The sequence below is a fragment of the Amblyomma americanum genome, chromosome 9 (genome assembly GCF_052857255.1).
Source record: "Amblyomma americanum isolate KBUSLIRL-KWMA chromosome 9, ASM5285725v1, whole genome shotgun sequence".
Lineage (NCBI taxonomy): Eukaryota > Metazoa > Arthropoda > Arachnida > Ixodida > Ixodidae > Amblyomma > Amblyomma americanum.
Genome location: NC_135505.1, coordinates 26,105,465 through 26,120,328, shown reverse-complemented (window position 1 = coordinate 26,120,328; position 14,864 = coordinate 26,105,465). Strand labels below are relative to the sequence as shown.

At 46.7% G+C, this 14,864-nt stretch overlaps 1 protein-coding gene across 1 annotated transcript in view; it reads right to left on the bottom strand.

Moving 5' to 3' along the window:
* The window catches only part of LOC144103252 (uncharacterized), a 29,125-nt gene extending 15,310 nt beyond the window's left edge, over window positions 1–13,815 (bottom strand). The window contains exons 1-8 of the mRNA XM_077636022.1: window positions 13,638–13,815; window positions 11,968–12,252; window positions 9,654–9,973; window positions 8,992–9,129; window positions 5,573–5,798; window positions 4,638–4,852; window positions 3,729–3,864; window positions 286–447 (exon numbers count right to left, since the gene is read on the bottom strand). Coding sequence (XP_077492148.1) covers window positions 286–447; window positions 3,729–3,864; window positions 4,638–4,852; window positions 5,573–5,798; window positions 8,992–9,129; window positions 9,654–9,973; window positions 11,968–12,252; window positions 13,638–13,658 — 1,503 coding nt within the window. The 5' untranslated portion in view covers window positions 13,659–13,815. The remainder of the gene's footprint in view (window positions 1–285; window positions 448–3,728; window positions 3,865–4,637; window positions 4,853–5,572; window positions 5,799–8,991; window positions 9,130–9,653; window positions 9,974–11,967; window positions 12,253–13,637) is intronic.
* Window positions 13,816–14,864: the final 1,049 nt, after the last annotated feature.

The window sequence follows — 14,864 nt, the reverse complement described above, 5'->3', positions numbered from 1 at the left end:
TGGCAGCGTGATACTGAACCCTGTGCAACCCCGGAGGACACAACGCTGCTTACAATATTTTTCAGGGATACCACTGGCTTTTGCAGTGCAGTCAAAGGAAATTCCAGCGCGTTTGAGAACGATACTAGTGCAGTAGTGCAGTATCTTGTGAGTGAAACTGTAGAGTAAATCTCACAGGGCGCCAGTGTTCCGATTGAAACCTATTACTGCGAGACTACGGAGGACGTTGAATTTGGCAGTGAAGTTGTCGAGATCATGTAGGAACAATTTTTCTCGAGTAGATACCTTCCAGGAGTACGGCCCGTTAGGTCGCGGCAGAAGAGCATGTACGAGTGGCGTAGACAGGAGGACGGTCATGACGGACTCCACCACCCGCATCTCTCCGCTCAACAGCGCCATCAGACCATGCGGCACTATCAGGACATTCCGGGTGCGGTCGTAGCTGACCTGTTAGGGTGTCGCGGAAAGCGCCGTTATTGAGGCATACACCGTTGCAATATTATATGCCATGCAGTGTAAAGAGTGCATGCTACTTTCGGCTCTGGTACACAGTTACGCTGTCAGAGGCTTTTACACATTTACGCCGATACGTTGTGAACGGGCTGTGCTGTAGCCACCTGGAAGTTGAAATGTTGATCGAAAGAAAATAAAAACAGCGGGCTGACAAAAGAGTAACGAATAACAAGAGTAGGCCGACTTACACGACTGTTTTTGAACACGGTTGAAGCGTAAGGACTCTACGCAACAGGACATACAGCAATGCGAACTGCTAACGACGCATCTTCCCCTCACTCTGAACAACTGCGTACCTGTGCTAGACGCTCAGTAACCGTCATGTAAAAATAAAGGCCAGAAAGCCAGGACTACATGGTCTTTTTTAGCATACCTCTCCTCGCTTCACTTCTGAAGGATGATACAAAACAGGAGATAACTTTGGCTCTGCAGCGAGTGAGCCTTAATATCTAAAATTGCGAAACCAGCACCAAAGTCTGATATAAGTAATATGTGTCAGGATCTTAAAAACGCGCATTACACAATTATAATATATTATGCAAAGCAGATTTCGACAGTGCTTTGGGTTACGGGAGCATTGCGGTGAAATTATCTGCTTAAATGAAGCCTGTACACAAGCAAAGGAAAGGGTTTATTTTATGCAGGACCTATAGGTGAGGACAGCTGAAAGATCACACAGTCGAGCTAGCCACAATCAGCCGGGTCGCCTGCGTTGTGCACAGAGGTGAACAGTGGGCGTCATGATTCGCTGTGGAGACCACGGTCATTGCGCAAAGGGGGGGGGGGGGTTAGGAAATAGGAGTAAACGATGCGGTTCAGAAAACAAAGACCATTATTACAGAAGTTAACTGCGGACTACTTTAACACTGAACACCAGTCAAACAAAAAAGAATTGTCACTCGCGTAATCAAAATGATCGCTAAGGGAGATTAGGACAGCAGCCGAAGCTCGAGAGAGCCCGCACTCACCTAGACAGTAGCCTTGTGGATTGAGATATTAAAGGTTTGAGCGAGGTGGTGAGACATGCTATGCGAAAAATGTACCTGGACGTTGTAGCAGCAGGGGTACGGAAGCGAGGGGGTCGTCACAGTTTACGTAAGAAGCCAACGGTCATTGAAGCGATGGAAAACATGGGAGACGGTTATTTTTAAGAGTGGTGTTCAGTAGAGAGCAAACTTTCTAGGGCGATAATTTTTCATATGGAAGACAGATAGTAGAAGAAATAATCAATAAGCGCTTGTCCTTCGTGTCTTTCTCTTGGTGCCCCTGTCGCAGTGCTTTCTTAAGTTTTCAAAGAAATATTCACTTTCCGCCGGTGGGCATGAGTACTGTGTAAGGCGGCGACAGCAAACATGAACGTGCACTGGGTCACCATTACATTTCAGTAGTAAACGGTTACTTATTAAAAATTACTGCCTCCGATGAGAGAACTTTGTGTTTTAAAAGGCGAAGTGACTGTGCTTTGTCATGGTGTCATTTCTTGCGGGCGGCAAGCCAACTTTTTCCACCGGTATGTTAAAGGTGTAAAAATAGTGCTTTTCTGTCGTCGGCGGTATTGGTGCTTTTGGCCACCGTGCGCTGTTGTAAGACAAAACATGTACCAACTTGTCTAATAGGCTGCCTTATCTTGGCGTTTACAATCAGTATTAGATGAATGGTAGTCGTTATGCTCTGGGAAAGCACTTTTTACGTAAAGTTAAGGCTGCACTTGGCATTGCTATAATAAATGCTGTATACCACAAGCAACTCACTGATTAGCTAAATTACTCGGTTAAAGACTCGATTGAATGGTTCAGCCATGGATAAAGAAATACGAAATGCGGATTCGGAGAAAATATTTTTTTCTTCCGTTCAGTTCGTAAGTTTTCGTAGATAGAGCACTCATTTACCGGCGCTGGTAGCTGCGTCAGTTGATAACAACGGTTGCTGGCGCACAACTAAATTTCGTATGTCCAGCTTGAGCTTGTTTACAATTTTCAGAATTTTGTAGCAGTTGCACACAAAAAACAGCAGACGGTTCAGCATGGCTAAACGCGGGATATTGTTTGGTAGCTCTAGTAACAGTGAGCACTTATGGTGCTTACGTGCTAAAAGCATTTGACTTAAATGCATTTACCATATAGGACTTTGGCCTATAGGCTTTGTACGCAGAGTACTTTACCCGGAAGGCATTTACCGTGAAGGCTTTCCCCCTAAAAGCCTACTCTCTGCGAAGACGTGGTGGAGGCCTGCCGGTATACATGCGTAGCCCAAAATTCGGTGCGCAGGTGGGTCAGTCACAACGCAGGCTTCAGGGACGTACGCACTATGCTACATCTCATACATCAGGTACAATGCGGTGAAAGGTACGGAAGTAGCCCTCTTGAAAAAAACAAAAGGAGACGTGGTATTCCGCGCTTGTTTTGTGGCCGGGTGGCCTAAGGCACGAGAAAGCGGCAGCGTGTCGTCAGCAGCGAGAGTGCATTTAGTCAAGCTCCTGGCAAATGCATCTTGCAATAAGCCTGCAGGCAAGGCATTCACTAGTTTTTCGATCACTGCAAGCAAGGCACTTCTTTTTGATCGCGGATGTAGGCAGAGCGCGAAAAAGCGCTTGCTTTGGGAGCGGTGCGCCTGATGTATGAAACGGAGTATACGTACGTACATATGGCCGAAATGGTAAAATGTGTCTAATAGTGATAAGGCACGAAATTTTTATTCCGCCTAGCTGCGTGAAGCAGACTAGCAAAAGTAAGCGACTGGAATAGCCACTACGCACTTGGGCAGCAATCTTCAGTAGGACTAGAAATGATCATCTTGAACTCAAAAATCAAAACGTTAGCAGATTATAAAACAAGATGAACGCAAACGTTAAGTTTCTAAAATGGACATTGGCCGGGTAACGAAACAGTGCTAATAGACTTCTAATCACCTCGGTCGAACCTTAAACATGCCTAATAGTTTCTAAGCTGCCTCGTCCTCAGTATCTCCAACATTGGGCAGTCTATTTTGCAGTGACAAAAGTCATACTTTGCTAGACAAGTTGGTTTTGGATGCTTACGTTTCTTACAGCGCTCAAGAACACGGACAGACAGAAGACAGCGTTCGCCATTTCTGCATATTCGTGTCGCTGCACATTATATGAAGTAATATCTCGGCCCCGGCTGCGGTAAATGCTGTCATTGTTTTGGCTCGATAGGGCACGTGTGCGCGCATCCGGTAAAAGATTGGCGACGTGCCTTCGAGGAGTATATGGAAGTCCTATTGTCCGACGGCTCAGTCAGTCCAGCAAGCTCCACTTGGACGGCGTTCAGCTCCGCAAAGTACGTCGGCCTCCGCTTTTCTTGTAGGCGGGGACTCTCTCCTTCCTCGTGCCTTGATGCAGACAAGGGCAGGCCAGTTACACAAGGTAAGCAGTCAACATGGTCGCACTGGTATTACGACCATTGCCCCGGTTATTTCCCCTGTCCGTGGTGAAGCTGTTGCATAGCTCTTCTGGATATACTAATCGCTCTATGCTAGACACTGCAGCTGCGATATTGGCTGCACAGGAACCTCTGGCTTTTTAAAATGTGCTGTTGTAGCCTTAGTTTCTCGTCAACCAAACGTTTTGAGCTTTTTAGATGCCAGAAGCGGTGTTCCTTAGGGGTCTAAGCCACGCGGGATATGTGCGTAATGCGAGTATGCCCACGGGAATAAGTTGTCTTGTGATCGTCTGATTAATATGGCCACCACATTGAGTAGTGGAATGAAACACGGAGGCGGTAGATGATGGATAGATTGGATGAAGAAATGCGGAATGCGTCACATATTACCAATATATAAAAAAAGCATCTGCTGCGTAGCAGAAAGGGGCGGAGCAATGAGTATGAGCGAGGCAAGACTGAAGAAAGCGCCTTTCGACATTGATTCCTAGTTGACTTTGTGTAAAATCCCGATGTTTTGAGCACAAGACAGTAAGGTCAAAATTTCGCGATTCCCTGGCAGTAGTAAAACAAGAGATTGCAAAGTACGGAAGTGACCAAAGAGGTCTGACAGCACTGACACGAAGAAGAGGAATAGCGAAATTGGGTTCTTGATTCCTTCGGTTTTTACGCAAGAGAAAGTAACGCAGTCATGTATCTTGAGCTCCATAAGAGATTGCTCACCGGGAGAGCCAGTAAGGCACCCGCTGACTCAGTATGTACTGCGCATCCTCCATGAGCTCCGTTATGGTCTCCCGAACGCCGCCCCACTGCCTGTTCAGGACCGTGGTGGCTGCCTTGGCACTCTCCATTCTGAACAGTGCCTCGTTGATTTTGGCGCAGGTAAGCTTCCGAGCTGCCTCAAAGCCTCCTACGGCTTTCCACAAAGCGGTGTGTTCCTGTAGAAGAAGGTTTATCATGCTTTAAAGGCGCACACACATGTGCAGCAATTTTAAACTTAGCGTTGTCAGTGGAAGCGAAGTCCAATACGGGCGTCATTACGCCGAAGGTTTAAAATTTTCGCGCCGACACAAACGATGACGTCACGAATGGACATGCACTGATATTTTTGTGCTCCTTCTGGCTAAAGATATCCGCCCATGATCATCATCATCGTGATGGGGCTAAGTATTTTGTTTCTTGGCTAACCAGCGCGGTAATTACCGAATTCCTGGAGACCACGCGCTTTCCGCAGCTCTTTGCCATACGGTACGCGTCACGCCACCCGATCGGCTCTGCACCTCCATCGCCACCTTCCTTTGGGGGTCTCAGGACGTACTGACCTACGCACCTCTCAACAACTTTCCTCCGGCGGCCGTCCTAAGTGAAAGTTGTGGCATATAACCCTCCGCCACAAGTGACATCTGCCATGAAGCAACGAAGCAGTGCAAGAACAGCTTGAGATAAACGCGATTTCGATTTCCATGCATTACACGGAATGCACTCAGCTATCTGTTAGTACTAAGCATAAAGTAATAAAGTGAGTACCTTCCTAAACGAAAGAAATTTCCAATAAGCTCCAGAATGATTCAGTACCAGTACCAATTCAGTGTCACAATAAACATCATCAGTACCGCGTATAATTTCAAGAGACCATACCGAGATGATACCTTCGTTACCTGCGATAAGTAGAGTGGTGCAAAAAACACTTCGTTCCAGAACCTCTGGTAACGCCTGTTAACGTTGTCGACGCCGGAGACGTTCTTGAACAGTTGGCGCAAGTGACAGCTTGCGGAATCAGCCAGCCAGCGGCAGAAGGACTGCACCCTATTTGCCATCATGACGCGTGGCCTCTTGCGACCTTCCCACTCAAAGTTCACGGAAGCGTTCAGCTCATGCAGATACCTGCAAGCCGTGCAAAACATTTTAGCACGCAAATCTGATACTGCAGAGCCGTTGTGCATTTTCTCGAAAGAATTAGCATACATAAAGCTGTACGAAGACGTTCGGATGGCGCATGAGCAGATTAATCAGCCTCGAGCAGTGACTGTAGCTATGAACGAGGGAATAGCTCAACTTGTTTCGGAAGGGATTTTAAGGAAATGAGTTTTATGCCTCTCAGGCTTGTGCAAGACGCTTCAACAGTAAATTAGTCTGAGACATTTAAGACTGCTTACATTTGAGAATGCGCTATAATTGAAGTGCCGAGTCATGCTACGTTTCAAAATGACTGATTCATAATTATGACTACGGAAGATGGCGATGCATAATGTTTATTGTTTGTACAACTATATACACCTTACATTACTTTTAAAGTGCTGAATCCTGCTAAACTGCACAAGTAAAGTGCTGAGTCACGCGCAATGACTGACTACGCGTCACGACTACGCGTACTTTTTACAAACTCTATACACCTTACATTATGCTTCTTGTTAAGTGCTGAGCCATGATACGTTGCAGAACGACTATGAGTCATGACTTCCATAGGTCATAGTACTTTACGTTTCATCTTTCATGACATACATGTTCGCTGTTATATGTTGTTGTGACCTCGTACACAGGCATACTGCACCAAAGGAATAGGGTGCTATAGACGCCGGCGGGCGGACGCCGGGCTTTTCGCTCATGGAACATATAATACTTCCGCATTTAAAGCATTCGAGTAAACACCTGTGCCAAAAACTTCCCAGTTCAGTGAGCCAGCTGCACAAGTTGGTGGGCGCATTAGCTACACGGTGACATACGTACTGCGTCCGTTGATCAGCACTGCCACTAAAGATGTTGAAGAAAACATCGGCTGCTCTTTTTTCAGACTACAGCTAAATGGCAAACAGCGTCATTTCTGCCGTGAGACGCCTGCGACTCTCTTCTGTAAAGCGTGCGTCACATCAAGAAATGCTGCGAGAACGGTACTTCTCAGTTGCTCGTGCATCTATAGCGCACAAACATGGATAAGGGGCAGGAGGTAGGCTTGACCCTTGTGAACAATGTTAGGAGAAAAGGACTGCAACAACTACAGTGGCCAAAATGCTCGCCTAGAAGTCCCGGACTGCGTGCTCTGAGCTGCTCTGCACTACAGGCAAGACAGCTAGCGATAACGTCTGGTTCGAGACAGGTCGGGTGTGAGCATGGGCACCGAAATTGGTAGCGTTGCCCGTCTTTTCGGGGATGGCTGGCTGCGGCGGTTTGCCACCTGCTAGCGTCGTCAGAAGTGCTGTCTGAGCATCTCTGAGTCCTCATGCTGCCTTTAAAAATGACGTGCATATTTCAGTACCTGCTGGAGGCCGTAAAGTTCTGCACGCAAAATTGAGGCACGTGCTCATGATAACCATGTAATTCAGGGGCGCAACCATGACGTGATGAAATGTTACACGCCAGAGCTTCCGCATGCGAAAAAATAAAAATAAACAGAATCCAAGCATCATGCTCATAGCCGCATAGTTTTTGTTTCGCAGTCGTCAAATCAGACAGCGCTTCTGACGGCGAAAAGAGGTGGCGAAGCCACGGCGGCCAGCAAGCCGTGAATAGATGGGCAATGCTATCATTTTGGCCGCGCATGTTCCCACACATATCCTCTCAAACTTGGCGTTATCAGTAGATGTTTCGCGCGTAGTCCAGAGTGGCCCGGAGCACGCAGTTCTCGCGTTCTAGGCAACCGTTTTGCCCTATGTACCAGATGCCAGGACAGACAAGTCTTCGCGAAACTTGGCCAAGTCCACACACTTTCTATTGCTTCCCCTTGGTCCAGAATGATGTCAATAATTTCATGTAATCATTCAGACTGCGGCATATCGCCCATGCATATGCGTTTAAGTAGTCAGAACGAAAATTTTGATTTGACCGCTTAGAAGGTAGAGCGGCTCTGATACCTATATTTCAGTCGGAAGCAGCATCAGAGGGGGACAGCGTTAAATGGCGCTGGCTGTCTCGACAAATCAGCCTAGTCCGTTTACGTACAGCGTTCTATGAACGAGTTTTCTTTGCATGGTACTGCCTTAATTTGACTCGAAGGAGAGCGAACCTCAAAGCAAGCGCACGTGTTTCTCTTGTCTTGTATACATGTAGCGAATCTATACAGGGTGTCTTTAAGACTGAACTCAGTTTTTAAAAATATGCCTTTTGAATTAGAAGAGCGCTTTTTCTGTAAGCGGTGTAGTGAATCAGAACTAAGCCAAGACGTGCTAGCTAGCAGGCTGGTTAACTAATACTGAATTGTTAACTTTTAAACTATTACTGCTAGGATCTTTAATATTGAGGTACCAATATCAGTATTTCAGTGCTGTGGCCTTAAGAATTTAGGCCATTTGGACAAGTTATGTGCACTGGAGAGGCTGTCGTTGCTGCAAGTTTCTCGAAAGCGCATGTATTTTGGGGCGTTGTAGATATAATTTGTTGGTCCACAGCACCGAGGGTAGCGGCGTTTTATAAATTCTAAAAACTGTTATGGATATCACTTACGGTAGGTTACACGCCTCTCAAGGGTTAAGAAGCATAACAGTAATAGTTAAAACGTTTATTCAATATTAGTTAACCAGTATCCTAGTTAACATGTTTTGGTGGTACTCTGATGTACTACACCGCTAATAATGCTATGCCAAAAAAGCAGTGTTCTAACCCAAGAACGCTTATTTTTAAAAATGTTCGAAGTCTTAGTGGAAACACCCTGTATAACATAGCATGCGTTGCTCCCCGCAAGGCAGCATACCGTTCGCTTCAGGGCGTGTCCAGTCGCGTATGACCGCTGCCTGCACATCTGTACAATACCTTACAAATGAGCAGCGTACAGCGTAAAGCCGAGGTGGGGGCGAGAGAATTGACTTTCTTTAGTTATGCTTAGCACAGAAAAATTGGGTAAAAATTACCAGTTTGCTACCGCTGCGCTACCGCCTACTTGCTAGCCTTCTAGCCAGTTAAAGCCTACTGCTGCAGAGTGCTCTGTTGATGTTTTAATTCCTGTAAAAGGAAGTGCTATGGATTTAGTTTGACACTGACCCTCGAGACATCTGTCCTCGTAGCTCACCATACCCCCTAATTAAGTAGCAGGCTGTTAATAATGAGAGCTGCCGCTTCTAAAAGAGGAGAAAAGGGTAGTGCCTGCCTTTCGATCCGAGATACGAATTCCTCAGCCCTGGTAGTATTGTCTGCTTTGAAGATTTTCTCAGCCACTGTACGCGGAAGGACCGGGTAGTGATCTGGGCAGATGAGATCTGGGTCGTTGCTCCATGTGCTGTGACCACTGCAAAACAAAAAATAAGGAGCAGGTTTAACAGGCTTTCTTCCAAAACTCCCCGCCTAAACAGTATCTGCGTCTAAAAGCTCCCCAGGCTATAACAGCTGCAGTGCTGGTCATTTGCTGACCAGCACTGTAGCTCGCATTCGCACGTCATTCGTCACGACGTAATTCAGTCTTCTCAGAGCATGTCTTGCACAGCAGACAATGTAAAATTTAGTGGTAATATTCATGTCACGATACCTTCTAAGATAAAATTGGCGGCACAAAGAACCTATGGCTCGGGAAGACAATCACAAAAACACGAACAGCGAGGAGGGACGTTACGTGGGCAGAGAAGCGCTCGGTAAAAAGAAATTTAAGTACGAAAAAAGAAAGCTTTGCAATTCGTACGGCCTTGTACAGAGCTAGAGATATGAAATATGATTTCAGATTAGGTACCAAACTGCAGCTGATTTTAAGCGTGACCCTGAGGGCAATAAGTTGTAAAGCTGGACATAAAACAACGTAGCAAAATCTGCACTACTGACCAGGCTGATGCAAAATCCATGACTTCTTCTTCACCGTCGACGCACTTCTGGAGCATGCGTAGGTGCTCAGCCGCGCCATGGTCGCTATTTAGAGGTACGGCCGCCGTCAGCAGATGGTCCACCACGGCCACCATCAGGTCCTCGGCGGCGCGCTGATACACTGGTCTGTCTGTGCGCCCACTGCACACGTGGCTGTAGAAGTCGTCGCAGGCAGCGGCTTTGCGCCCAACAGCAGCTCCGTGCATCTGCTTTTTGAGCCACTTGCAGCTGGGTGTGATGCACTCTATGTGCGGTTTGACTTCGGGCCCAAATACTTCTGCCTGCAGCGCAGTTCGCGACAAAGAGCCACTGATTTAGCCTACAGAGCAAGTTGACATTTACGACAGTAGTAATACGAGGCACTTCCTCTAGCGTAACCAAAGCTTCCTTCGGCGTCCCAGTGTGTTGGAGGCGGAGACACCCATATCTCCGGCCGCCATAGAAAAGGCTGGCTTGAACCATAAAGATTGTGATGCATAATGTGGAACGCACCCGGCGCTTTTGAGATTACGCTGTCTATGAACTAAAGCTCTAAGGGTTTCCTTCATCAGCCCAATATAAGTTTTTATATCTATATTTTACTGTGTGATAACTACATTCTCGTCAATGGGACACGATAAGCTTGAGAGCTCTTGCAATAAAGCTCCATGACGCAGTTTCTTTGGTAGCACTATGAAGGCGTTCGAGTATGGCATACTGTAAAACAAAAATATCCAAAATCAGCACCCCTGGCTAATTAAACAATTCATCCGGAAAACCCGATCCACCAGAGCCTCCAAGTAACGAGAAAATAAAGTGTGCAGTAATTATTCTGTATGTTCACAGATTATCCCACCGATTAAAACGAGTAGGCACCAGATATGGGGTCAGGGTGCTGTTTTCAGCTCCCCGAAAACATGAAAAAATCTGTGCAATGGTCGATGGAAGAGCCAGATTAGAAAAGCAAAAGTCAAGAGAAAGTAAAAAACAGTGCAGTATAAAACATGAGCTGCTGTTTGCACCTTGAGCCGAGGGAGTGGTATATGATGCATCGTGCACATGCGGCAAGAGTGGCAAATGTGTGAACACACGGCTACGCCAAAATAATTCGTCTTTAAAAGGGGCTCCTACCTCTAATTTGGCCCTGCATTAAAGAGACTGCGAACTTAACAATTCTAGCCCGTTGGACAAAAATGCATGTGTACCTCTGTTCAACAGAACAAACGTTCTGTATAGGCATTCCAATCAGCTAACATGGGAACTATATGAGGCATATCATACTCACAAAAAACCCCGACATGTGCGTCAGCACCCCATCTGTTGTAATCTATGATTGTGAAATTCATTATCTTGGTTCAACACAGTGATCGTTTTGTCATTTTGGGGGTAGCCGCATGCGCTGCTGGCTGCCTTGTGTGAGCTATTTAACCTTGTGTTTTTTTTCCAATAAACTTCAGTTGATAGTAGCGCTTGTCCTTCGAGTCTTTCTCTTTGTGACCCTGTCGCAGCGCTTTCGAAAGTTTTCATCAATGGCTGATTAAAATGTCGCCTAGGTGGGCCCCGCACCCCAAACTACGTGCCACTCTATATCCCTCCACTTGCCCACGGTGCAGCAACCCCGCCCCCTCCCTCTCCTTTATCTTTTTACCTGGAGCTGCCGATACAACCTGGTGGTTCCTAACTTCACAAATTCCCCCCTGGAGCAGTGGGAGCAAGCGCTATCAAGCGCGACTAGAAGACCAGCTCCAGCCGATTAAACGGTCCTGCGTGGTGGCCACGGCGAGTGGACTCCTCGAATGAGGAGTCTCTCCCAACATGCTACTCAACGTTCAGGTCAGCGGTTTTCCTTCTCCTCCTCCTTCCAGAGTACAATAGACACATAACTCAAAAAGATCTTTGATGAACCAGCGCAAAAAGCCAACGGACAAGTAGAAGAAAAAGACCAGCTAGCCCAACGACAAGTGTTACTGAAGTCACTCTAAGTGTTGCCTATCTTCTCAGTACGTCATCTGTGGTAAAGTTGGAAGGTGTTATTTTAAACGAGTAAGGGTTTTAAACGAAAGAAAGGGGTCAGGGTTAGGGCAAGGTGGTAGGGGATCGCATCCTAATCAGCCTGCATTTCTGCCTGAAGGCACAATGAAACAATAAATTCCTACTTCTGTAGCGATAAGCCTTTAGTCCATCGATCATTCAGCAACAATTGAGTGAATATACCACAAAACTACTTGGGCTCTGAAAAATGATGTTTAGAAATATGGCTCGTTATGTTAGAAATCAATCGTGTCTGAGTAGTCACCAGAACCTCTTCGCTGTGGTTGTCATTGGGTGAGTAGCGCTCGAATCCCTTCAACAGCTCCCCCGTCAGAATGCCCAGAGGTGGCTTGGGGTGACGCCTCTCCCACCAGCCGTTGAAGAAGTAGAGGTTGGCCAGCACCAGGAAAACCACGGTGAATTGGAGGGTACGCATAACCATCGGAATGCGTGCAGTCCTGTTCAGGACATGCGATATCCGTCTACGGTAAGACACGCGAGGTGGGCTGCCACCTGGTGCCTTTGGTGGTGAGGAAGCCGCCTGCGTGGACTTGCGCGGCGAAAAGAGATACACGTCATACACTGGACCATTTGATGCCTCAAGCAAAAGGCAAGAGGCCTCACCTTAGAATGAGCAGACGACACGCAGGAAAGCTTTTTAAAGACACACAATGGTACAGATAACGCCGCAAACTTGCTACGTTTTCCGTACACCGGTCAGCTTTTATAGGCTCTCAAAGAAGTGAAACAGTCGGAGGAGTATTTCTCAGCACAGCTACTCTGCAGACCGAACAGGTGTATTCAGTGCTCCGCTAGGCCATCAAGCTGATGAAGTTAGGTCATCTCTGTTCGGAAGAACAGCAGTATTTAGGGTCCGATGGCTAAGCAGTGAATGAAGACAATGCACAAAATACAACGAATTTTAGTAAATGTGAATTTCGGAAACATCAGTTGAGAAATTATAAACTGGAGCCAAAGCAATAAGTGTCGTAAGTCGTACTAAAATTAGTTCTACAAAAAGCAAATAAACATATTGAAGATTGGAAATGGTACAGAAAAAAAGAGTTGATTCTTTTAGCCCTTAAAGTAAGGTAAGGTGGATGTAATTGCTTAGTGGAGCGGACGCAGAGGGAACGACGCGCAGTGCGAATAATGTGCTTGCTGCAGTCTTTCGAAAAGCGGGTCGTTTGAAACAATTGCAGCGATCAAAAGTGCAGCGTTGAAACCTGCACTAAAGCTGGCATCCCGCCGCGGTGGCTCAGTGGTTAGGGCGCTCGACTACTGAGCCGGAGTTCCCGGGTTCGAACCCGACCGCGGCGGCTGCGTTTTTATGGAGGAGAAACGCTATGGCGCCCGTGTGCTGTGCGATGTCAGTGCACGTTAAAGATCCCCAGGTGGTCGAAATTAATCCGGAGCCCTCCACTACGGCACCTATTTCTTCCTTTCTTCTTTCACTCCCTCCCTTATCCCTTCCCATACGGCGCGGTTCAGGTGTCCAACGATATATGAGACAGATACTGCGCCATTTCCTTTCCCCCAAAAAACCAATTATTATTAAGCTGGCATGAAACTATTTTGTTGGGGCAAAATTGCTGGAAACGTGGGTAGTCTGAAACGGTCACTGCCCTCAAGAGCATGAACTAAAAAAAATATCTGTACTTAACTATTGCGGCGGAAATTGTTGAACGCAGGAGTCAGAAATGTTTGCGGTTTTGAGGATGGCGACGGGAAGGTTTATTTTCGATCAACTTATGATAGCTAATCGCCGCTAACTAAAGCAATGCTAAAACGTTGCGTACTAATCCTTCTAAAGGACAGGTATAGTTTGTAAACACACTGCCGGCCCATAATAGCAAAATGACAGTTTTCAGTATCAAAAATGTTCGTAGGAATGAAAGCGAAACAGGATCACATGTAGCCATGAATGCGACTCACCCGCCTGAACAGGAGCCACATCGTCGAGCTTTTCTTACTGAGGTGTTGAAACTCCGAGGTAGGAAACGGCGAAGCTTACAAATGTATACTCTAAAGTCTCAAGCTTTCCGCCAGTCAGGAATATTGCTGGAGCAGTGCAGTTCGAAAGCAGGGCTTCCAGAAACCCGAGAGCTTCTTCTAGAACGGTATCCACGAGCGCGAGGCTTTCAGCCAGTGCCGGTTAGCATTCTTCTTCTTCTTCTTCTTCTTCTCCTCAAGTAATATGGCACATACCCACGTGGGGGGGATTGGCCAAGGTATAGGGTAGAATGCCAATGAAGCATTTGCGCGGGGAAGGAAACCGAAGACGATGATATGCGCGTGAAATCGGCCGCTTCTCTTTCTTTTTCATCGCTCGAGCTATATTGTTTTGTCTTCGCGTTTACCCTGTTTATGGCGTCTGTATTTTGCCGCCGACTTGCTACCTGTGGCTATAGTGCCACGTTTCAAAAGTGTTCTTTATTTTCTTGTCGATGTTCATAAATTGCGTTGCTGTCACTGCACATTAGCCAATCTTCAAATCGGATTATCACCTCAGAATCTGATAACTAACATACCTTGTGCCAGGTTTAAAACATGCTTACGTGCGATAACCTTTGTCACACTGCCACTTTTTAAAGATAGAAATGCTCTATAGCAGTCGGCCTAGCAAGGGAACAACAGTTCACAATTGGCAGCGAGAGCCTAGAAATTGTGACGGAATACGTCTACTTAGGGCAGGTAGTGACAGCTGATCCGGATCATGAGAGGGAGATAACTAGAAGGATAAGAATGGGGTGGAGCGCATATGGCAAATTCTCGCAGATCATGAGTGGCAGTTTACCAATTTCCCTCAAGAGGAAAGTGTACAACAGCATAATCTTGCCGGCACTCACCTACGGGGCAGAAACGTGGAGGCTAACGAAAAGGGTTCAGCTTAAGTTAAGGACAACGCAGCGAGCCATGGAAAGGAAAATGATAGGTGTAACGTTAAGAGATCGGAAGCGGGCAGAGTGGGTGAGGGAACAAACACGGGTTAATGACATCCTAGTCGAAATCAAGAGAAAGAAATGGGCTTGGGGAGGGCATGTAATGCGAAGGCAAGATAACCGCTGGTCCTTAAGGGTAACGGAGTGGATTCCAAGAGAAAGTAAGCGTAGCAGGGGGCGGCAGAAGGTTAGGTGGACGGATGAGATTAAGAAGTTTGCA